This window comes from Phaethon aethereus, assembly GCF_964289735.1.
Source record: "Phaethon aethereus genome assembly, chromosome: 30".
In the NCBI taxonomy this organism is placed as follows: domain Eukaryota; kingdom Metazoa; phylum Chordata; class Aves; order Phaethontiformes; family Phaethontidae; genus Phaethon; species Phaethon aethereus.
Window position 1 is genome coordinate 1,246,422 of NC_138606.1, and position 24,452 is coordinate 1,270,873.

The 24,452-nt window shown below is 59.9% G+C and overlaps 2 protein-coding genes across 2 annotated transcripts in view; one reads left to right on the forward strand and one right to left on the reverse strand.

Moving 5' to 3' along the window:
* The window catches only part of LOC309414629 (sodium channel regulatory subunit beta-1-like), a gene marked incomplete at both ends in the record, with an annotated part of 5,560 nt that extends 5,428 nt beyond the window's left edge, over window positions 1-132 (forward strand). Inside the window, one exon of the mRNA XM_082011984.1 lies at window positions 30-132. Within this exon, the coding sequence (XP_081868110.1) occupies window positions 30-132 (103 nt within the window). The remainder of the gene's footprint in view (window positions 1-29) is intronic.
* Window positions 133-11,876: 11,744 nt separating this feature from the next.
* LOC309414661 (kallikrein-8-like) lies at window positions 11,877-14,899 on the reverse strand (the record flags this gene model as incomplete). Its single annotated transcript, XM_082012019.1, has 5 exons — window positions 14,651-14,899; window positions 13,413-13,560; window positions 12,798-13,051; window positions 12,324-12,460; window positions 11,877-12,029 (listed from the first exon to the last, which is right to left on the reverse strand). Exons 1-5 carry the CDS (start codon window positions 14,691-14,693, stop codon window positions 11,877-11,879), a joined length of 735 nt encoding a protein of 244 aa, XP_081868145.1. The 5' UTR covers window positions 14,694-14,899.
* Between the last annotated feature and the right edge of the window lie 9,553 nt (window positions 14,900-24,452).

The following is a 24,452-nucleotide window of genomic DNA, read 5'->3' on the forward strand; positions in this document are numbered from 1 at the left end:
CCGAAGGCCTGGATGGCGGCGCACTGCAGATTTTTGGGCAGCTTGGCTGCGGAACGAGGTCGGGGGGTGGGGTGGGGGGAGGGGGGAGAGGGGGAGGGGGGGCGGGTGAGAAGGGGCAGCCCAGAATGCTGAGGCCTAGGCAGACCTCATCACACGTCCGGCGGGGCTCTTCGGGAGGCGCAGGCGCCTCCGTGGGGGGTGGGCGGGCCGCCAAGGGCGCCCCACGCCCAAGGGGAGACCCGAGGGGACGGCGTCCCCCGCCGGGGGCCGCGGCGACCTCGGGGCGCCCCAACTCCTGCCCCCTTTGCCCGGCCGAGAAGGTCGCCTGGCCACCGCGGAGAGCCCTCTCCCCCGCCCCGCCACCGGCCGGTACCTCCAGGGGACTTGGTCGTGCCCCAGCCGGAGACGCTGCACCTCATCCCGTCCATGGGGCACTTGGTGGCCAATCGGATCTTCTTGATGTTGCTGCTGAACCGAACGGGCTTGTTCAGCCTCAGGAGCATGAAGTCGTTGTCGTTCCTGCGGGGGTCGTAGGCCGGGTGGACGTGGAGCTTCGCGATGGACCTCACCTCACCCGTCCCGTCCCGTAGTGTGTCCGTCCCGATCAACACCTTGAGTTCTCTGCCGGGGGAAGAGAGGTCAAGAAATCGGCGTCGGTCGCTCCGGAGGAGACGCGCAAACCCTTGGCCTCAAGGGTCGTCCGTCAAGGAGGTGATGGAGACCTGTCCGCTGAAGCTTCTCCGCCTCCAGTGGGCAGAGTTAAGGAGATGTGGCCGTGGAACCGCCTCGTCCCCGCTCCCCTCGGGGAGGAGGCCAGGAAAAAAGTCGTTGATGCCTTGAGGATTCGTGAGCCAGCTCTCCTCCAAGAGCTCCGTGGTGGCTCAGGTACCCTGAGGGCATCTCCCATCTCCACGGGAAACTGTTGGCGTCTCTTGACTTCACCTTCCTTGGCTCCAGGAGTCCCACCCGCAACGTCTCAGCAGCGTTGCCCCGAGCCCAACTTCTCGCCAACTTTTCTGCTGCTTCCCCCCCACCCCCCCCAAACTTATTTCCCCTCCAAAAGGTCCAACTTCCTCTCACGGGACCTTGTGGAGAAGCTGGAGAAACTTGGCTGGTGGGGAGAGCTTCTGCGCTGAGTGTCGTCACCTGGAAAAAAGGGGTGGCTGGGCCTCAAAGGGGGGGAGGTTGGGTCCCTTAGGGGTTCGTAGCTGGAGGTTGTCACCCTGCAAAGGACACGTCAGCTCCCCCAGTCTCCGTGTGGAGGATGGCTGTGCCTTCGTTGCCCTCTAGAGGTACCAGCACCCGGACACCAACGTCTGGAGATACCCATGCCTGGAACATCAACATCTAGAGCCACAGGACACCAGGCTCTGGAGGTAACATCTGGGGTACAAACATCTGGAGGTACCACGCTCTGGATACCTCTTGGAGGTACCCACCTCTGGAGCCACCAACCTCTGGAGGTACCAGACTCAACCTCCGCACACCAAAACATGGCGACGTTCACGCCTGGAGGCAACGAGCTCTGGAGGTGCCAACATCCGGGGCACCTCTCTCTGGGTGCCACCATTTGGAGGCGTCACCCTCTGGAATTGCCAACATCTGGGCGCCAACACCCGGAGCCACCCACCCCTGGGGACCCACCTCTCACCCTTGGTCATCGTGGGGTCCTGGGAAAGGAGACGTTGGCTCTCGGGGAGCCCTGAGGCACACGGGCCCGCAGCCAGCTTACCTGATTGGCTGCCTGCAGTGGGCGGCTGTCAGGACCCACTGGGCATCGATCAAGCTGCCCCCACACAGGATTTGACCCCTCTTGGTGAGGGCAACTTGGAAAGGCCGCTGGGTGATGGAGCAGGGTCTCCCGCCGATGATGCGGGACTCGTCCTCCTCCGGCACTGTAACACAGAGCACCCAAGGGCACCGTCAGCGCGTCGCCCGGCCGCAGCCAGCCGCCACGTCTCCCGAAGAAACCTGCCGGTTTGGGTCGAAAAGGCGGCGAAATGTTGCCAAAGGGGAGTCTTGGAAAAGGCGAAACGAGAGAGAAAAGGGAAAGGTCTCCGTTCTCCAGGATTAAACTCCCATCAGAGCCCTCAAAATCATCTCAAAAACCTAAAAATAACCTTTTGTCGTTTACTCGGTCACCTATCAGCCCACTGGGGGCACACTGGGCTTTTTTTGGGTGAAAAAGAGATGATCTGGGGACCCGTCGAAATCCAACCGTTTGTAGCCAAGATTGAACCAAGGCCTTGAAGGTCCGTTTGCTCCTGGTGCCATTTGGCGGAGCCCGTGACTCCGTGACCGAATCGCCCACCCCAGGCTGAGGACCGAGGTGGAAGCTCCCACAAGAAGACCCCCGGGACCGGTCTGTCACGCCGAGCTGCGCCAATGAGCTGTCCTGGAAATCACCGCGCGTCAGGAAATCACCAGGGGCCACTTATCTCCGCCGGTTTCACCACGTGCCTCGGGGAGGGGCATCCGTTCCACCTCTAAGGTTCTTCCCAGCCCGAGATTGGACTCCAAAAGGGAGATGACGCACCTCGAAAAGAGCTGATTTCTTCGTCCTCGGTGGGTGAGCAAGCCTGTAGGACCAGCTCAAAAAGCCTCTTACCTCCCGGGTGGCTCATGTACCCAGGACTCCTCGTTAGGGCCAGGGTGGGAGACGGTTGCGTCAACACAAGCAGAAGAAGCCCTGACGCGGGGAGAAATGATAAGAGGAGTTCGCTGAGGAACTGTGAGTCCTCACGTCGCTCCGGAGCCGAGACGTCTTGGTCCCGTCGCGTTGATTAGAGAAGAAAGAGGGAGGGCCATCAGCTTGGTTTGTGGGGGTCCTCGGTCATATTGCAAAAAAAGGGTCTCGCCACTTGAAGCCCCCGCTTCTGACCTGCATCTCCCAATCTTTCAGGTCTCTGGAGGCATCTCCCGTCGCTTTAGGTGGCTGCAGCAGATGAGTGTCCGCTGAAGTCGCCCAACGTCGATGGCCCTTGGAGGGAGGGACCATTCTGAGAGGCGATCCTACCCCATCCAACGTCAGGTGTCTACAAGACGAGGTGCCCCTCCCCTTGTCAGGCTATTTATGATGAATGAGGCTTGCAGGGTGACCATCTTGAGGCCGTGACCATCTTCAGGCCGTGACCACGCAGAGCTCTGCTTGGGTGTCCGCACAGTAGCGTCCTTGCGACGTGCTCCTGGTGTCCCTCCTGGCCTCCATCTACAGCTCTATGCAGGCAAAGCCTTTTGCGAAGCTCGGGTGGCACCTCTGCCAAGGCCACTGGAGAAGACCCCTGATGCTGAGTTGTGTCCAGGTGGGAGGAGACGAGATTTACCGAAAAACCAGATCATCGGTGCCAAAAAAAAGGCGTGTTTTCAAGAAAAAGTCCTCCCACCCCCAAAAAAACCCCATGCAGTAGGACTTTCAAATGGGAGATGCCAAGTCCTTATTCCCCGAGATGTCCTCACGGGCGTTGGGGCTGCGTCCTCCACACCGCGGTCTGGGACATCCCAGATGTTTTTGCCTATTTTGGGGAGAAGTCACGACGCCAAAACGTTGACTACCTTGGCGAAGAGCTGTATCGATCGCGGTGCGCGCGAAGTGGCTCTGGTCCACGGCATCTGCAATCGCCTTCCACCAAAGGTTGGGACATTGGAATTTACCAGTGGGACTGGTTTGTGCTGGTGGGGATTACAGCCTGTGATGGGTGGCAATGGGAGACGCCCGAGTTTCAAGCTGCCTGGAATTCGCCACTATCCGCTCCCGGCAGCGCTGCCAAAGTCGGAGGGTGGGAACCATCCTCCCGCGAACGCTCATCGGGGAAGCATCCCTGGTCATCCCAAGCGCAGTCCTCGAGCTTTTAGGGACCAACCAGCGTGTTTAGGTTCCACCAAGCTCCTTGGAGGCATCTCAGCAGCTTCCCTGAGCTCCCATGGTGCTGATATCCATCAAGGGAGGTCAACCAGTGGAGATGTAGGCAATGCGAGATGGTGCATCCTGCCCTGTGGTAGAATCCGGCCCCTCCATTTCCAGAGGCTACTGGCAACCAGAGAGCTCCAACCAAGGTGATGGTGGCCCCATCCCAAATGATAAACCTGCCCCCAAGGAAACAGTTCTTGGACAGTCCCGGGGCAACTCATCCAGCCGTTGTGTCTGGACACGACCTTGTTCCTTCTCCGCAGGAGCTGGGCGTTTCGGATGCAGCTCTGGGGACGCAGATTTGGGTTAAGAGGCACCGAGATCGGGTCAGATCCGAGGTCTTTGCATCCAACAGTCAGAAACCATGGGACTCCTCTTTCCACCCTAACCGAGATCCACCCATTCGGGTTCTCCTTCGGCAGAGCATCATTTTGGAGGCCAGGAGAAAGGAAGGGGATGTTCCCATCGGGATTAAGTCTCTCCTTCCTTCCCCTCATGCCGGGTGACTCTTGTCTCCGTCTTTTTGCAGCTCTGACAGAAATCCCCGTACGAACTTCCAGTGGAGGGGAAGAAGTTATCCCGGGGATCCCAGCGCCTCCAACGGGATGCGGGAATTCTCCTCCGCGTCTCTTTCGGGCCCGTTTCTCCACGTCAAGGGGGCAGCTTTATCCCAGCTCGAAACCAAAACAGGTTTTGTAACTGGAGGGCCTTGCCCAAACCTTCCCGTCGGCAAGATTCCCATGAGCCAGGAGAAGGCATCTCCTCACCCCATCCCACCCCACCCCACGCCACCGGACACATTCCCCTACAAGGTGCCCGGGTGTCCCCATCTTCCCTCCTTGGCCACCAGTCTGACTTACGCTCATCGCCTTCGTTGCCCGTCGCCTGAGCTCGCGCCGGCGGCGGGGTGGTCAGCAGCAGTCCGGCTGCGAGGAGGAAGATGGGGATGAAGCCGAAGGCCCCGTGCCCGTCACGAGCCATTCCTGGGGCAGAGAAACCAAACTGGATCAGCCCCGGGGCTGCCGGAGAGCGGCCAGTGCCACGTGGGGGCTGCGGGGAAGGTCCTCAGTGGTGTCCTTCTGCCTCCCACATGGGATGGAGGCAACGTGACCAAGGTGCCGGTGGTGTTTTGGTGCACCTTCACCCTTACGGACCTCGGGGTGATCTCAGACCCTCTTCTCCACCCTGTTTGGTTGAGTTCGGCTCTCCAGGGGCACCAAACCCAACTGTACGAGCTCAGAAAGGACCATCCCCCTCCAGATCTCCGTGAAACCGAGAGATCCAAGCTAAACTGGGATACGGAGGGTGTTGCCACCAAACCCATCCAAAACAGAGCCACCACGTGGGCTGAGCGCGTGGGCACGGACGGATCCGACCCGTGGGAAACACCCACCAAGAGATGGGGAACCCCCAGACGCCTGGTTCCCACGCCACCCCACATCGTCCATCCCTCGGAGGGATGTCCGTGGTCCTGGCCACGGGGATGGACTCACCTGCCGGAGGAGAAGGACGGGGCTGGCTCGGCGTGTTGGGAAGCCGAAAGCCGGTGGCTTGGGCATATTTATACCTGGGGTGGAAAGTAGGCCGTGTCTCTGGCGGGGTGAGTCAAGAGCGGTTGGGCGACGGGTCCGCGCGGCAGCGGGACGAGCGCGGCCCGTGGGTGTCTCCCCGGCCCCAGAGGTGATTAGCGCTTTGATGTCCCGGAGGAAACGCTGCCGGGCGCCTCGGCAAAGGGGAAACGCCCGCTCCTCCCATCGTCAGAGCCGCCCCGGACACGGGGGTGAGGAGTCCCAAAAACAGCCCGCCAGGGCGGACCGGCTGGCTCGCCCCTCCCTGCATCCCGGCGGGGGGTCACGGGGGGGGGTGGGGGGTGTCCCCTCCCCCCCCCCCCAGGGCAGGACGGGGGTGTTGGGGTGCCGAGCCGGCCCCCGGGTGTTGTGAAATGCGATGGTCTTGGCCCCTGCCTGTCCGCTGCCCGTCCTGCCGGCTGCCCGTCCTGCTGCAAGGCTGCCTAGCCGCCTGTCTGTCCGGCCGGCTGTGTGTCTGTCCGCCTGTCCGTAAGACTGCCTGGCTAGCTGTGCACTCGCCTGTCCATCCATCCGTCCGTCTGTCTGCCGGTCCAGCCGCCTACTTGTCTGTCCATCCGTCCGTCCATCTGCCCATCCATCCGTCCGTCTGCTGATCCAGCTGCCTACCTCTCTGTCCACCCATCTGTCCATCCATCCACCTATCTGCCCTGACATCCGTCTGTCTGTCTGTCCGAGCAACTGTAAGTCTGTTGGGATGTCCATCCATCCACCTGTCTGTCTGTCCTCCCTCCTGCCTGTCCATCCCTCTATCTCCATGTCCACCTGTCCACCTGAGTGTAAGTCTGGCCGTCCATCTGTCCACCTACCTGCCTGGCCATCCATCTGGGCACCCGACTGTAAGTCTGTCCATCTGTCTGCCCGTCCAGTTGTCTGTCCCCCATTCATCTACCTTTCTCCCTGTCCATCCAACTGCAAGTCTGTCTGTCCATCTATCTGGCCATTTGTCCGTCCGTCCATCCAGCCGTCCATCCCTCTGTCCGACTGCAAGTCCGTCTGTCCAACAGCCTCTCCGTCCATCTCTCTGTCCCATCTGTCCAGCCAGCCGTTTCACTGTCCATCTGTCCCTCGGTCTCTCCGTTCATCTCTCCATCTGTTTGTCCATCAGCCCGTCTGTCCGTCCCTCTGCCATCGGCCAGTCTATCCCCTCACGCCTCTTGTTCCTTCAGCTCTATCTGTTCATCTCCACTGTATTCCCTCCTCTGTCCATCTGTCTGTCCATCTGTCTAGCCGTCTCACCAGCTGACCGTCTTTCCAGTGACCGGATAGCTGTCCATCCGTCTGTCCTCCTATCTCTCCATCCATCCATCCCTCCGTCCATCTACCCATCTATCGTCCATCCCTCCATCCATCTGCCCTCCACACGCACACGAGCACCCTAGAAGGCAGGTAGACATCACGTTACGCACACGCGTGTGCACACGCTCCCCCGTGCACGTGTGCACGCGTGTGCAAGGACGGGCGTTGGCGTGCGCAAAGGGAGCACGCGTGTGTGCTCCCGGCCCAGGATACCACCTCTGAGGAGGGACCCTCATGGCTCCAGGGTGGGGGACACGGTCCCTGGGGGACATCACCGGACCGGAGGTCCCCAGGGACCTACGTGTCACCTTCCTTTGGCGCCCGGCGCCAGTTGCACGTCCCCGATGAGTAACGCCGCGGATGTGGGTGAGCGATGGGCGAGGCCACGTCCCGTTGCCAACCCAGCTGAGCCCTGCGAGTCGCTTCTGGTGAGTCAAGGGGCCACCGGGGATGGGGGTGCCACTTGTCCCCCCAGCCGGACACTGTCCCCAACCCCAGAGGTGTGTCACCTCCCCTTCCTTGCTCCTCCAGTCCCAACGGCACGGGCGTCTGGGTGGTCTTCAAGGCTGGAGGTGACCACCCTGTGCCCAGGGAGGGCGACCCAGCTGCAGTCGGTGTCACCCACCATCCCCAGGGCCACCTGGGGCATCTCCGCCCGGGGCGGTGACGGCCGCGGGGGACCCCAGCGTCTCCCGGCCCTTCCTGGGGCGGGTTTCACGTGCGTGCCGGGGTGCGAGCCAGGCGCCGAGTGGATGGGGCGGGTGGCCCAAAATCCCTGCCGGGCTCAGCGGCGGTCGCCAGCCCCCACTCCCCCCCAGTTCCTCTTTCTGGGAGGTTCAAGCCATCTCCACCGATGATCGTCCTCCCCTGGGAGAGCCGTGCTCAAGCTCCGGCACGTCCTGCTGCAAGAAGGTCCCGAACGGATCTGAGGCACCGATGGGTCCCCTAAAGCTGCCCCAGCCTGGCCTTCCTTGACGCTGGTGGGACCAGAGCTGCAACATGGGTGCAGGAGCTCCAGGGGTGGTGTGAAGGCACCTCCGTGCCTCTTCAACAGCCCCTTCGGCAGGGCCGGGAGAGGAGATGAGGCTGGGAGCAGCTCAAGGCAATTAACAGCCTGACGAGCAATTAAGGGCGGAGAAGCCCAGGAGCTGAGTCCTGACAAAAGGAAAGGCCGGGTTGGGATGAATCACGGTTTGGAGATGCTGATCTCGCTCTCTGCTGGTGGCATAGAGGAAGCCTGGGGCTGAGTTTGGTCCTAAAGCTGGAGGTGAAGCCGGAGCTTCTGGAAGGGCAACTGTCCCAGCAGATCCATGGAGATCTGGTCTGTGGAGATCCTCAGCGAAGAGGTTGTGGCATCTGTGGAAACCTGGCCCATGGAGGTCTCACCTACCAGGATGTCATCTAGTGGAGATCCCATCCCATGGTCATCTGGTCCATGGAGACCTAATCCACCAGTCAGTCTCCTCTTCATGGTGACCTTGTCCCATGGACATCTGGTCCACAAAGATCCCATCTACCAGCATCCTGTCCACCGGGATCCCAGCCCATGGATGTCTGGTCCACTAAGGTGCCATCCATGGAGATCTGGTCCCTGGAGATCTCAGCTATGGGGATCCTGTCCGTGGAGTGGTCAGCTGCAGAGATCATCCGTGGATATTCCATCCATGGGGATCCCTTCTACAGAGCACCTGGGCCGTGGTGATCCCGGTGGAGAGATGGGGTGGGCAGAGATCTCATCCACTGGGATCCCGTCCATGGAGATGCCACCCACGAAGTGATAGGACACGGTGACCTGGGGCCATGGAGGTCAATTCCGCAAGGCTTCAAACCACGGGGAGCCCGTCCTCGGGGATCCTGTCTGTGGGGATCTACTCTACAGACACCAGCAGCATGGAGATCTGGTCCATAGTGATCCCATCCATGGGGATCCCCGATCCTCTGGGGACACAAGGGGACCCGCAAGGTGACATGGGGGCTCCCAAGGGGAACAGAGATCTTGGGTAGGGACAGGGGACATGTGAGGTCATGGGGGGACACGAGGTACCCAAGGGGACATGAAGGGACATGGGGGCGTGTGAGGGGACACGGGACATGTGAGGGGACGTGTTGGGGGACACGAGAGCACGAGAAGACACTAGGGGACGTGAGTGGACATGGGGGGCCCATGGGGGAAGATGGGGCCATATGGGGGGGTCGTGAGGGGACACGGGGAGACCCAAGGGGACATGGGGAGCACAAGAGGTGACAGGCGGGGACACAGGGACACAGAGGGGGACACGGGGGACCATGAAAGGACACGAGGGCACGGGGGGGTCATGAGGGGGCAGGGGGGCATGTGAAGGGGTCACAGGCACATGAGGGACGTGGTGGGACATAGGGGGGCCTGAGGGGGCATAGGAGGGACGTGGGAGGGGGTGTGGGAGCCCAGGAGCCCATGGGGGCATTTTGGGGGGGGCGGGGGGGCACGCAAGGGGATAGGGGGTGACAGGGAGAAACACGAAGGGACACGGGGGGGACCCACGGAGGGGCACATGAGGGGCCGTGGAGATCTGGGGGGGACACGATGACGTTAGCGCAGCGCTGGGGGCTGGGGCTGGGTCCAACCAGTTCTCCCAGTTCCTTGGCTCCCATCTCGGTGGCGTAATTAGCGCTAATTACCTAATTACCCTGCGGGCCCAGGCAGAGCCAGCCTGGGCCTGCCACCCACTGTCAGGGCCACCCAGGACCTCCTGGCCCCACCGCCAGCTTGCAGCGGCAGGGAGGGGACATGCCACCCCCCATCCCTGTCCCCTCCCAGATGTCCTCAACAGCCCTGGGCGCGCTGCCTCCGAGGTGGCCCCGGGTGACACAGGAGGTGGCAGTGCCCTGGGTGACACGGTGGGTGGCCCTGGTTGACACACGCAGTGGCAGCACCGTGGGTGGCAGCGCCCTGGGTGACCCCAGGGGTGGCCCTGGGTGACACACGGGCTGGCAGCACCGTGGGTGGCAGCACCCTGGCTGACACAGGGGGTGGCTCAGGGGACACGGGTGACACGGGAGCGGTGGTGTCGGGTGCCAGTTTCTTGGATGCGGTGGCAGTGGCCCCCCCCCAGCTGTCCCTGGCACGGTGGTGGCACACGCTTGCCTTTGGGTTCACACGAATTCACCCCCCGTGGTCCCGCACCCACCATTGCATCCACATGGACCTGGAGACTTCCTTCAGCACCCACGGTCGCCCGTCGGTGTCTCCTTCCCCGCTGGTGGCTCGTCTTCACGGACAGCAGGACCAGGCTCCGTCATGGTCCTTTTGACTCGACTAAGGGACGCTTCAACTTCACCTCCATGGACACAGTGACTTACCGGACCTCATGGACCTGGCTGTGTCACCTACATCTCCACGAACATCTTCACCTAATCCCAAGGGCTGCAGTGAGCAGACCTCCACGGCCTGGTGGTGTAGACTCCAATGATACGATGACCAACCCTCCATGCGCACAGGGGGTAGACCTCATTAGACCTCCGTAGAACACGTTAGGTCCGCCCCAGTGGTTGCCTTGACCGTGCCTTCACAAACATGTTGATAGATTCCAGTGGACACGTTGACCAGACCTCCATGGACACGTTGATGGGATCCCGCTAGGCACCTTGGCCGGCCCTCCATGGACGACGGACGAGCTGGAGTTGCCTGTGCTGGAGCCCAATGTGGCAGCCCACCAGAGCTGATGACCGCCAACGTGGGACCCTCCAAGTCAAACCTTCTTCATGGGATGCTGAAAGGTGGTTGAAGCCTCCTGTGAAATGCTGAGCGAGAGCTGGAAGTCACCGGTGGCCACCAGCGGCCCCAGCAACGACAGGCAATTGCTCCTCCACCTCCCTGGGGATTTGGACCTGGACCAAAACCTCTTTCCCCACCTCGGCCGCCAGACAAGGCCCACACCCTCCAACGCGCCGGGCCTCGGCCACGTGGGGGAAGAGGGAGGGTGACACCTTGCGCAAGGCGACCGGCGTCGCTCCCTGCCCCGCTGAGCCACGGGGGACGACACGTGATGGTCTGACCTTGCCAGGTCTCCTCTCGCACCGGGGAAGACATCGAGGTCCTTTCGCACCGACCAACCCACCAACCCCCCCCGGCCACGTCCTGTAGACACGCCACGGTGAAGCCAGGCCGGCACCACTCTCCATCCCACCCCACCACCAAGACGGGACCGTGATGACCCCATGGAGGGGAAAAAATCCGCTCGGTTCCTGCAAAATAGAGGCCCGGGCTCCATGGGAGCGGGTAAGTTTGGCCTCCAGCGGATGATCTCTTCCTGCTCATGAGCCAGCGTAGCCTGGGTGGATGCTCCCCGCTGGGGAGGCGAAACGGTCCTGATCTGCTGCCAAGTTACCCCAGGTGGGGAAATTTGGCCCCTTCTGCTCCTGCTGAGTCATGAGGAAATTCCTCCCCTCTGGGAATGGTAAGTCTTCCCCTGGTCATGCACCGACCCACGGAGATGGGGCTGGGATGGGGGCACCAAGAAGGAGGGTGCGGCTCCGGGGTGTTACAAGGGCTTGTTGCTCTTAGCGGGGGGACACCAAGCTGGATTTTGTCCCCCCATGGTGGTGAGCCCTGGGTGACCCCAAAACAGCCAACAGGTCTGCCCCACGGTCAGGCCAACAGGTCTGCCCTATGGCGGGGTCGGCAGGTTTACCTACAGTAGGGTCAACAGGTCTCGTGGAGGTCTACCCCATGGTGGGGCCATCAGATCCGCCCCACGGTGGGGTCAACAGGTCAAGCCCGTGACAGGGCCAGCAGTTCTGCCCCAAAGATGGTGAGCTGGGTCTTCTCCTGCCCCTGTGAGATCTGGGGCAACTCAGGGCACCTTGACCTGCCGGAGCTGTGCTCCGCCCGCTAAAGACATGGTGAAAAGCCACGTCAAAAAACTTTATTCATCGACATCTCCACGGGGTCCCACGGTCAACTCCGGCCTCCCCCTCGCCTCCCAGGGCATGTGCCCCAGCGCTCGGACCGGCCGGCTCTGGGGACCTTCATCAGGGAGGAGGAGGAGGAGCTGTGGGGTCCACCCCGTGGCTGTTGGGGCTGGGGATGGATTGGGGACGGGGGCTCAGTTCCTTCTCATGGTGTCCTGGAGCCACTGGGTGTATTTGCAGAGGTTGACGTAGACGCCGGGTTTCTTGGGGTCCCCGCAGATGCCTGGGCCCCAGGAGACGATACCCTGGAGCCGCCCGTCGCACATGAGGGGTCCCCCGGAGTCACCCTGATGAGGGAAGGGGGGTGGGGTGCTTGGGGGTTTGGGGGTCTTGGCTCACCCCAAAGAATCACCCCAAATTTGGGGCTGTTGCAAGGCCGGCCTGGCACCTCCACTCACGAAATCCCACCAAGGAGATGTTCTCCTCTCCCCGTGGAGTGACACCGCCTCACCTCCCGCCCTGCGTACCCAAATGCCCTCTAGGTGCTGCCGGCTGCACCGAATTGTGCCCGTTCTCAGCCCAAAGCCTTCCCTCGTGGGACCTCATCCAGGGGTCCCCGAACGGCCGGACCCTGCACCCACCTGGCATGAGTCAGCCCGACTGCGGGACTCGCCCGCGCACACCATGTTGGTGGTGATGGAGTTGTAGTAGATGCGCCGGCACTGCTCTTCCGAGATGATGGTGACCTTGGTGCAGTGGAGGTCCTCCGGGAAGTTGACTGTGGGTGATGGAGGGCATGAGGTCACCTGAGGGGGACGGATCAAGTGATCCAGCCTGGACCCAGCTTGGACCCCTTGTCCTCTTTGCCCTGGAGCTCACCCCTCCTCTTCCTCTTGGTGGCACCAAGTAGGAGCTCCAAGGTTTCCTGGTGCCCTTACCAGGTCACCTGGACACCTGGGTTTCCTCAGGGGTCAAGGGTGCCTAAGTGGGACCAACGGGACTGGGAGGGAGGCTTTGGGGGAGCCCAGACACCTGCATCCTTGGGGAGTGGACGCACATCTAGGGGTCATCAGTGCCCCCCAGATATCTGGGTCCTCAGGTAACCGATTTCATACCTTCAGGGCTGGTGGTGGACCCCCAGCCTGAGATCTGGCAGGTCTTGCCGGGCACGGGGCAGTGGGAGGCCAGCGGCAGCGGCTTCACCTGCTTGTTGACGTGGATGGGCAAGAAGAACTTGATGAGCATCAGGTCGCCGTCCTTGTTGGTCTCATTGTAGCGTGGGTATTTGAAGACCTTGGCCGAGCGCCGCCACTGCTCGGTGCCACCTGAGTCCTTGTGGCTCCGGCCCCCCAGCCGCACGCTGATGAAGCTGATGGAGCCAAAGACATCAGGGTTGGTGGGGGGTCTGCGTATATGGGGTCTGTGTTGGACACGGGGCCAGGGGGACCTACACAAAGTCAAGAGCCATGGTCCCAGAAGGTGGTGATAAGGGCAGAAGAAGCAAAAGCAGAAAAGGGCAGAGTTAAGATTATGGCTTCCCCAAAAAAGGCAGAGTTTAGGTTATACGCAGGCAGAAAAGGGGCAGAGTGAAGCCCGCTGAGATGCCATCAACCCTCCCAGCCTGCTTGGCTGGAAAGGACCCCAAGTGCCACCTCGGACCAAGTCCTGATTTGCCTCAGCCCATGGACACCAAAGCTGCCACAGGCACCACTGTCCCCATGGCGTCCTACCCTGGGACGTGGCAGTGGGCGGCCGTCACCACCCAGTTCCTGTCCACCAGTGTCCCCCCGCAGATGAACTTCTCGCCTTTGAAGAGGGCAGCCTGCCAGGGCAGGTCGCAGGAGGTCCCCTCGATCACCCACAGGACGTTCCTCGAGGCTGTGGGGACAAAGGGACAGGACACAGAGGAGACGGGTGGTCTGGAACCGTCTCTGATGTCACCCACCGCAGGGACACAGGTAGGCTGGGACCCTCTGATGTGACATCGCCACCCCTGGTGGCCCCATCTCCGTGTCCCCTGAGTCCTGGACAAGGAGGTTCATCATCGGTAGAAGAGGCCAATCCACCTTGGGAGAGACCAGGAGGTCCATGGGGTGGACAGGGGACACCTCAGAGAGTGGGGGTCCCTGGGATGAATGGGGGGTGGTCCCGTGGGTGGACATGGGGCCTCTGGGGCAGACATGAGGGTGTCACAGGTGAACGTGGGTCCCGTGGGGTGGGTGGGCGTGATGTGAGGCACCCATGTCAGATGCAGAGGGTCGCATGGATGGATGTGGGGTCTCAGGTATGGTTGGGGAGCACCCAAGGTGGATGTGGGGCAGTCCCATGGGTAGATGTGGGGTGCCTGGGGAGGTTGGGGGACACCCATGACAGGCAAGGACCCCCAGGGTGGACCTGGTGGTCCCACAGATGGATGTGCGGGTCCCACAGGTGGACATAGGTGTCCCTGAGTCAGACATGGGGCACCTAGAGCAGATGTGGGGCCCCTGGGGAGGACACAGGGGTCCCATGGGTAGATGTAGGGCATCCAAGGTAGGATGTGGGGGTAAGGGAGGTAGACATGGGTCATTCAGGGTGGACGTGGAGGTCACGTAGGTGGACATGGGGCATCCAAGGTGGATGTGGGGGGTCCCACGGGTGGCAAGAAGACCCCTGGGCAAGACCTGAAACCCCCTGGAGTAGACATGGGGGTCCCACAGCTGGAGGTGGGGCATCCAAGATGGACATGAGGATGCCACGGGTGGACATGGGTCCTGCAAGGTGGACATGGGGGTCCTGTGCAGGACATGGGTCATCCAAGGTGGGCATGGGGCTCCCTATGGGAGGACATGGGGCAATCAAGGTGGGTGTGGGGGGTCCACAGGTGGAAATGGGACCTCCAGGGTGGACACAGGACCCTCCAGGGGGTCCCAGGGGTGGACACGGGGGGTCCCACGGGTGGACACGGGGGTCCCAGGGCCTCTCCTACCTGTCGCTACCCGTGCCAGGAGCATCACGAACAGGACCTTCATGCCGGAGGGCCGGGAGCTGTGGGGAGATGGCGAGGGGGTGACTCTGGCCCTGGGTGACCCACGGCGAGGTGGGGGTCAGGGTGGGGATCGGGGTGGGGACACGGGGCGTCAGGAGGTAAGCGAGGACAGGGAGGAAGGAGGGAAGGGAGGACGGGAAAGGGGGAAGGGAAAAGGGGAAGGGCCCTACCTCCCCCTCGGGGCACTCCAGGGACCCCCACCCCATCCCCCAATGGGTGCCACCCAAACCCCCACCCCGAGCCCAGGGCCCCATCGTCCTACCGGGGGCTGGCGTGGGGCCGCGCGGCCACGGGGAGGCTCCACCCGAGCTGGTGAGGTGCCACGGCCACGGGCGCGTCTTCCTCCTGCCGCCGCCAAGCCTGGGTTTTTATCTGGGGCCGGAGGAGGAAACGGCTTCCTCCGCCTTCTCCTCTAATCCGGCCACGGTTCCGGCATCTTCCGCTCGGCTCCAGGAAGCCCGTGTCACGGGGTGGCCCCGCTGGGTAGGGGGGCCCGGGCTGGGATGAAGGTGACTCGTGAGGGCGCCGGGATGGTGGGATCAAGCCTGAGACGTGGCTCCTTGGTGGATACCAGAACCTGGGGCTGGATGAAGATGGTTGAGAGGACACCAGGGCGCGTCTCCAACGGGGTCAACCCCAAAACATGGCTCCTCACCAGAAACGGGAGCTGTGGTTGGACAGTTGAGAGGACGCCAGGACACATTTCCAGTAGGGTCAACCTCAAAACGTGGCTCCTCGTTGGGTCCAAGACCTGGGGTTGCGTGAGGACAGTAGAGGGGAGAACTGGGACGCAGCTCTGATGGGATCGAACCCCGTTGGATGCAGAAACCAAAGATGGATGAGGATGGTCGGGAGGGCACCGCGATGTGGCTCTGATGTGGTTGCACCCCAAAACGTGGCTCTTTGTTGGGTGTGGGAACCCACAGTTAGATGAGGACAGTCAAGAGGACATCAGGACACATCTCTGGTGTGGCCAACCCCAAAATGGAGCTCCCCGGTCACTGCAAGACCCAGGGTTGGATGAGGATGGTTGAGGGGGCACCAGGACACATCTCGGATGGGGATGGACCACAAAACCTGTCTCCTCACTGGGTCTAAGACGCTGGGTTGGACGAGGATGGTTCAGGGGCCCCAGATGCCTGAAGGGGTTGGACTCCAAAACGTGGCTCCCTGATGGATGCAGGACCTGGGGATGGTGGTCAAGAGGCCACCAGGACCTGCCTGCAGTGGGAGTTAACCCCAAAACGTGGCTCCTCACTGGGTGCAGGACCAGGGTTGGCCACGAGGTGCCGGGACGTGTCTCTGATGAGGGTCAATGTTGAACCGTGGCTCCTCGCTGGATGAAGAACGTGCGGTTGGCCAAGAGGTGCCGGGACGCGTCTCTGATGAGGGTCAACCCCAGAACGTGGCTCCTCGCTGGAAGCAGAACACGAGGTTGGCCAAGGACCGTTGAGAAGCACCAAGACGTGGCCTTTCTCCTTCTGTCCATTCTTGCCTTCATTCCTGGCCACCTCTGACCTCTCTGGGCAAACCCCGTGGACATCCCCAGCCCATCACCCGGTCCCCCACGGTCCCAAGGTGGGGGGTGGGATGGGGGTAGGGATGGTGGCCCCACGCCGGGCGTCGTGGCGATCATCACCCCCCCTTGGTCCCTCCAGAAGAAGAGGAGATACGCCCACATCTCCTCCTCTTCCTCCACACCACCACAGGGGCCTCCCAGTTCCTCCCAGTTCCAACCCCAGAGGACCCTGTAGAACCACCTCGGGGGCAGGGAGCCACTGCTGGAGCGAGTCCTTCCAGTTCTCTGGAAATCCCAGTTTAACCCTGCTCGTCACTGGGCTGGACTGGGCTGGGCTGGGCTGACTCAGCCCCTCCTGCATAGTCTTGACTTGCCCTGGGTCCATCGTTACCCAATCAGCTCTGGGCTCATTAAGAGGCCTCTTAATGAGCTCAAGTGTTAATTGAGCTGCAGGCAAGTTGTCAAGGTCATAATTACTCGGTATTAATTAACCTGGGTTGTCCCAGCCTGCGCTGGAGTTCCCATCATGCTTTGCGCCAGGGAGACTTGGGGGTGGGGAGGGGAGCCTGGGCTGAGATTAATTGGGGGGGTGTTGATTAATTGTGGGGGGGTGTGGATTAATTGGGGGGGGGGGGGTGTCTCAGTGCCCTGCCCCCACTGTTCCCACATACTGGAGGGACCCAAACTGGTCCCAGTCCCTCGCTGCCGCTTCTCCAGTTGGAAGAGAGAGGAATGATGGCGTCCCCTTAACCCTGCCCCCCAGCAAGGGGATCCCCTTAACCCTGCCCCCCCTTAGCTCTGACCCCCCGTGAGGTCACACCGCACCCCCAAACCACCCCCGACCCCATCGGGGTCCATCAGAGCCCCCCAAATCCCAGTAAGAGCCCGACCCTGGGGTTGCGTGTCCGGCCCCCTGGTGATGTCATGGCAAAGGGTGACATAGGCAGTGGGGCGTGAGGCGCACCTGGGGACCCAGCTCCCCCCAGTTGCCCCCAGTGCTCCCAGTTGCCCTCAGTGGCCCCCCCATCCCAATGCTCCCAGTTGCCCCCAGCTGCCTCCACTGCCCTCAGTGTCCCCCAAAACCCAGTGCCCTCCCAGCTTCCCCAGTGTCCCCAGTGCTCCCAGTTGCCACACTGTCCTCAGTGTCCCCCACACCCCAGTTGTGCCCAGTCCTCCCAGTGTGCCCCACAAGCCACTGTTCCCAGTTCCTCCCACTTGCCCCAATGCCCTGTTGCCTCCAGTTCCTCGCAGTTGCCCCCAATGGCCCCCCATCCCAACACTCCCAGTTGCAACCAGTGCTCCCAGTTGCCCCCACTGCCCTCCATATCTCTAGTGCCCCAACACCCCACTGCTCCCAGCTCCCCCCAGTTGCCCCCAGTTCCTCCCAGTGGCCTCCCATCCCAACACTCACAGTTGCCCCTGGTGCTCCCAGTTGCCCCGCTGTCCTCAATGTCACCCATGTTCCCAGTTGCCCCCAGTGCTCCCAGTTGCTCCCACTGCCCTCAATGTCCCCCATAACCCAGTGCCCCGCCAGTTCCCCCAGTGTCCCCAGTACTCCCAGTTGCCCCACTGTCCTCAATGTCCCAAACCCCTCAGTTGCTCCCAGTGCTCCCAGTTGCCCCCACTGCCCTCAATGTCCCCAATACCCAACCACCCCAGTGCATCCACCTCCCCCCAGCTCCCTCCCAGTTGCTCCCAGTGCTCCCAGTTGCCCCCACTGCCCTCAATGTCCCCAATACCCAACCACCCCAGTGCATCCACCTCCCCCCAGCTCCCTCCCAGTTGCTCCCAGTACTCCCAGTTGCCCTCACTGTCCTCAGTGTCCCCCACAACCCAGTGGCCACCCAGCTCCCCCAGTCGCCCCAGTGCTCCCAGTTGGCCCCCCCACCCTCAAAGTCCCCAATGACCCCAACAGCCCAGGGCTCCCACTCCCCCCCAGCTTTCCCCCAGTTGCTCCCAGCACTCCCAGTGCTCCCAGTTGCCCCAGCTCACCTGGTAGGTGTCGATGATGGCCGCCGGGGCCCCCTCCCCACCGCGCAGGACCCTGGGGTAGGACGCTGCCCGCAACACCCCAAAATCACCCAAAACGCACATGTTTTCCCCCCAAATCCCAAACCGATCTTCAAAGCCCCCTCGATTACCCTCAAACCACTCAAATTGCCCCTCAAACACCCAAAATGCCCCCCAAATTCTTGAATTTCCCCCAAAACACCCGAATTGCCCCCCCAAATGCCCCCAAATACTCGAATTTCCCCCAAAAGATCTAAATTGACCCTCAAACATCAGAACTGGCCCCAAAATAGCCAATTTGCTCCTCAAAACACCCACTCCCCCAAAAATCCCTCAAATTGCCCTCAAAATACCCAACTGCCTCCAAAATACCCAAATTGTCCCTCAAACAGCCAAATTGCCCCCAAAACACCCACATTTGCCCCTAAATACCCAAATTGCCCCCAAAACACCCCAATTGCCCCCAAAACCTGAAATTGCCCTCAAAACATCTAATTGCCCCAAAACCACCCAAATTGCCACAAAAATACTTACATTACCCCTTGAAACACTCAAATTGACCCTCAAACATAACAATTGCCCCCAAAATAGCCAATTTGCCCCTCAAAACACCCCAAATTCCTCCAAATTACCCAAAATGCCCCTAAACCACCCAAATTGCCCCGAAACCACCCAAATTGCCCCCAAAATACTTACATTACCCTTGAAACACCCAAATTGCCTCTCAAACACAACAGTTGCCCCCCAAATACCCAAATTGGCCCTCAAAACACCCAAAGTGACCCTGTAATGCCAAAATTGCCCCCAAATACCCAAACTGGCCCTCAAACACCAATATTGCCCTCAAAAAATCCCGAATTGCCCCTCAAAACACCCGAATTGCCCCCAAAACACCCATATTGCCCCCCAAAACACCCAAATTGCCCCCAAAACATCCAATTGCCCCCAAAATACCCAAATTCCCCCTCAAAATGCCCAAATTGCCCCTAAAATCTCAATTAGCACCATCCCCCGCTCCGTTTTGGGCTCAAATCCCTCAATTTTGGCGTCAACCCATCGACATGTCGCCTCGAAGACCTCCACCCCCATGCCCTCCCCCTCCATTTTGGGTTCAAATATCTCGATTTTGGGGTCAACCCATTGACATGTCACCTCAACGACCCCCGTCCCCATGGTGTCCCCCAGGGTGGGGAGCCCAGGGCAGGGCTACGGGGGGTGGGAAGGGTCTGGGGGGCTTTGGTGGGTGGGGAAGGGGAAGAGGGGCAGAAAGAGCAAAAAAGGCAGAATTACGGTGAAAAGAGAAAATTTTGGGTGTAAAGAGAAAATTTTGGGTGAAAAGAGAAAATTTTAGGGGGAAAGGGGCAGAAAGAGCAAAAAAAAAGCAGAATTAAGGTGAAAATAGAACATCCAGGGTGAAAAGAGAAGAATTAAGGTGAAAGGAGCAAAATTAAGGTGAGAAGAAGAGATTTTAGGTGAAAAGAAGCAGAAACAGGGAAAATGGGCAGAGTGGAGGTGAAAAAAATAAAATTAAGGTACGAAGAGAAGAATTAGGCTGAAAAGAGCAGAATTAAGGTGAAAGGAGAAGATTTTGGGTGAAAGGAGAAGATTTAGGGTGAAAAGGGGCAGAATGAGCCAAAAAAAGGCTGAATTAAGGTGAAAAGGGGCAGAATTAAGGTGAAAAGAGAAAATTTGGGGTGAAAAGGGGCAGAAAGAGTGAAAAAGGGCAGAATGGGAGAGGAAAGAGAAAATTTAAGGTGAAAAGAGAAGATTTCGGGTGAAGAGAGAAAATTTCAGGTGAAGAGAGAAAATTTCAGGTGAAAAGAGAAGATTTAAGGTGAAAAGAGAAAATTTCGGGTGAAAAGAGAAAATTTAAGGTGAAAAGAGAAAATTTAAGGTGAAAAGAGAAGATTGCGGGTGAAGAGAGAAAATTTCGGGTGAAAAGAGAAAATTTCAGCTGAAACGAGAAAATTTCAGGTGAAAAGAGAAAATTTAAGGTGAAAAGAGAAAATTTTGGGTGAAAAGAGAAAATTTAAGGTGAAACGAGAAAATTTCAGGTGAAAAGAGAAAATTTCGGGTGAAAAGAGAAAATTTAAGGTGAAAAGAGAAGATTTAAGGTGAAAAGAGAAAATTTCGGGTGAAAAGGGGCAGAAACAGGGAAAACGGGCAGAGCTGAGGGAGAAGAGCAGATTTGGGGTGAAAAGGGGCAGAAATGGTAAAAAAGGGGCAGAGTTGGGGTGAAAAGAGCCCCTCCCCCCCCGCCCGGGGGGGCAGAAGGGTCGGGGCGCGGCCCCCCCCACGCGGGGCCGAGGCCCCCCCGAGACGCGTGGGGGTGGCGTGGGGGTCCCTGCCCCACTGCAGAGTGACAGGGGATTGTGCAGCTATAGGTGCTGCCCCCACCTATGGGTGTGTGGGGCAGGGGGTATATAGGGGGCCGGGGGGGGGTGTATTTAGGGGCTCTGGGGGGGCTATAGGGGTTCCCAGGGGGTACTTGGGGGTCTTGGGGTGCCTATAGGGGGTCATTGGGGGTACGTAGGGGCTCTGGCAGTCTATGGGGCTCTAAGGGGGGTATTTAGGGGTCCCGGGGGGCTATAGGGGATCCCAGGGGTATATTTAAGGGCTATACGTGTTCTATGAGGAGGTATTTAGGGGGTGGGGGGGTGCGCTATAGGGGATGTAGAGGGGTATGTAGGGGCTCAGCTGAAGCTCACCTACCGCTACTGGGGGGCTATAGGAGGTCTACGGGGGGTATTTTGGGGCTCTGGGGGATCTATAGGGGATGCTGGGGGTATTTAGGGTGTCTCAGGCATCCATGGGGGTATTCGGGGACTCTAGGTTGGCTATAGGGGATCCCAGGGGATATTTAGGGGCTCAGGGCATCTATAAGGGGTTCTCCAGGGTTAAGGCCACCCCAGGGATCTATAGGCGCTCTCAGGTGTTGTTCAGGGGCGGGGTGGTCTAGAGGGGTTCCCAGGGGGTATTTAGGGGCTCAGGGGATCTATAGGGGGTCTCTGAAGGTATTTTGGGGTCCTGTGGGGGCTATAGCAGGTCCCATGGCTTATTTATGGGTCCTGGTAGGGCTACAGGGGGTCCCCAGGGATATTTAGGGGCCCTGGAGGTATACAGAGATTCCCAGAGGGTATTTAGGGGCCCTGTGGGGTCTATAGGGGATCCCCATAGGAATTTGGGGGTCTTGGGCATCTACAGGGGGTCCCAGGTTGTACTTAGGGGCCCTGGGGGGCTCCTGAAGGTATTTAGGGTCCCTGTGGGAGCTATAATGGGTCCCATGGGTTATTTATGGGCCCTGGGTGGGCTATAGGGCATCGCTGAAGGTATTTAGGGGCCCTGGGAGTCTATAGGGAGACCTTGAGAGTATTTAGGGGTCCTGAGGGTCTACAGGGGTTCCCGGGGGTATTTAGGGGCCCTGGTAAGGCTATAGGGGGTCTCCATAGGTATTTAGAGGCAACATTGGACTCTGTAGGGGCTACAGGGGCCCCTGGGAGCTATAGTGATCCCCCAGCACTATACAGACACCCCCAGACCTTACAGGGGCTCCTCCCAGGTGTCCTACGGATCTTTGGGTGCTATAGGGACCCCCAACACCATAGGGACCCTGCCAGGCCCTATAGGGACTCCTTGGAGCTATAAGGACCCTCACAGGTGCTATAGGCTCCCACTGGGTGCTCTATACACCCCTGGCTGCTATAGACCCCCAGGCATTATAGAGACCCACTATAGACATATGGATCTCCCCAGGGAGGTTGGAGGGGGACACACACCAGGCACTATATGTCCCTTTTAGGTACCCCAAAGATGTCGCCAGGACCTATAGAGGCTTCTATACCCGCCCTAGATATGGTACAGACCCCACCAAGGGGGTACCAGGCCCTATACAGACCCCCCCAAGGCCCTATATGGTCCTTCAGGCATGCTGGCAGGGGTGATCCACCTCCTAAAGGGCCTCCCAGCACCTATAGCTCCTCCAGGGTCCTATACACACCCCAGGAGCTATAAGCCCCCCCAGTGTGGCCCCTCAGCCCCTATATGGCCCCTTAGTCCCTATAGGGTCCTACATACCCCACCCCTGGCAGCTGTTGAGTGTGTGCAATACAGCCCCTATATGGCTCCCACCTATAGCACCCCCATTCAGTCCCTCAGTGCATGCTGGAGGGGAGGGCATCCAGCACCTATAGGTTCTCCTCCAGCCCCTATAGACCCCCCAGGTCACACCAGTCCCTTGTTGCCCCCCCAACCCCTATAGCTTGCCCTACATGGTCCATATAGTCCCTACAGCTCCCCTGAACCTATTAGAGGGTCCCCCAGCCCCTCCAGCTCCCCCTGATTCCATAGGACCCTCCCCCATAACTTCTAGGGTCCCCTCCAGCCCATATACTCCCCAAGGCTCTATAGCTCCCCTTGATCCTATTTTGTCACCCCCAGCCCCTATACCTCACCCTCACCTTATAGGGTGCCCCTGTTCTTATAAGGTCCCCCAGCCCCTATCACTCTCCATGACCCTATAGAGTCCCACCAGTCCCTATGGCTCCCTCTGACCCTTTAGGGTCCCAGCAGTCCCTACAGATCCCCCATACCCTATACAGACCCCTCCACCCAAGCTCCTATAGCTCTCCCTAACCCCCCATGGTCCCCCACGTCCTATAGCTCTCCCTGACCCTATACCAGGGTCCACCCAGTCCCTACAGCTTCCTTCAACCCTATGGAGAGTCTCACCCTTCCTATAGCTCCCCTATACCCTACAGCCACCCCCCCGGCCCTATAGCTCCCCTATACTCTACCGTGTTGTCTTCACCCTGCCTCATCCCTATAGCTCCCCTATACCCTATAAGAACATCCCTATAGCTCTCCCTGACCCTATAGAGGGTTCCCCAGTCCCTACAGCTTGTCCAGGCCCTACATGGTCACCCCAGTCCCTATAGCTCCCCTATATCCTATAGGGTGCCCCCACTCCCTACAGCTCTCCTCCATGCTATATATGGTCCCTCCATCCCTACAGCTCTCCTATAACCTATAGGGTCCCCCTAGTCCCTACAGCTCCCCCTGACCCTGTAAAACCCCCTCCATTCCTATAGCCCCCCCCAACCCCTATAGCTTCCTCATACCCTATAGAGCCACCCCACCTCAGTCCCTACAGTTCCCCCAATCCTACAAAAGGTCCCTCCGGTCCCTATAGCTCCCCTCCATCCTATAGGGTCGTGTGTGTCCCCCCCCTCGAGTCCCTACAGCTCCACCCAATGCTGTAAAAGGTCACCCTGTTCTTTTATGGACCCTATATCCTATAGGTGTCATCCTCCCTCAGCCCCTATAGCCTCCTCATACACTAGTGTTGCCCCCCCCCCCCAGTACCTATAGCTCCCCTATACCCTATAGAGTCCCTCCCAGCCCCCATAGCTCCCCCTGACCCTATAAAGCATTCCCTGGTCCCTATAGCTCTCCCAGCCACTACAAGGTTCCCACAGTTCCTATAGCTCCCCTATACCCTACAGCCTTCCCCCCCCGACCCTGTAAGAATCCCCCAACCCCTATACGCTTCAGAGTCCCCCTCCCATCCCTACAGCTCCCCTAGACCCTATAGCGATACGCCCCCCCCGGCCCTATAAGCTATAGCAACCATCCTCCCAGGTCCTACAGCTCCCCTACACTCTATAGGGTCTCTCCCAGCCCCTATACCCCCTCATACCCTATATGGCCCCCATTCCCTATAGCTCCCCCGTAGATTCCACCCCCCCAGTCCCTATACCCCCTATAGGGGCCCTCCCCAGTCCCTATACCCCTCCTATACAGTCTGTCCCCCCACCCCAGTCCCTAAACCCTCTATACCCGCCCCCCCGTACCCTACAGCCCCCCCCCCCCCCGGTCCCTATACCCTATAAAGCCCCTCCCAAGCGCTGTACCCCCCTATGCCCTATAGATCCACCACCCCTGGTCCCTATACCCCCTCTATATCCTATATCCCCTCCCTGGTCCATACACCTCCCCTATACACTAGAGGCCCCGCCCATGTCCCTATAGAGACCCTCCCATCTCCTATACCCTCCCTATACCCTATAGATCCCCCCCCGATCCCTATACACCCCCCCATACCCTATAGAGGGCCTCCCTGGTCCCTATACCTCCCCATACCCTATAGGACCCCACCCGTCCGTCCCTATACACTCCCCATATCCTGTAGATCTCCCCTTTGTCCCTATAGCCCCC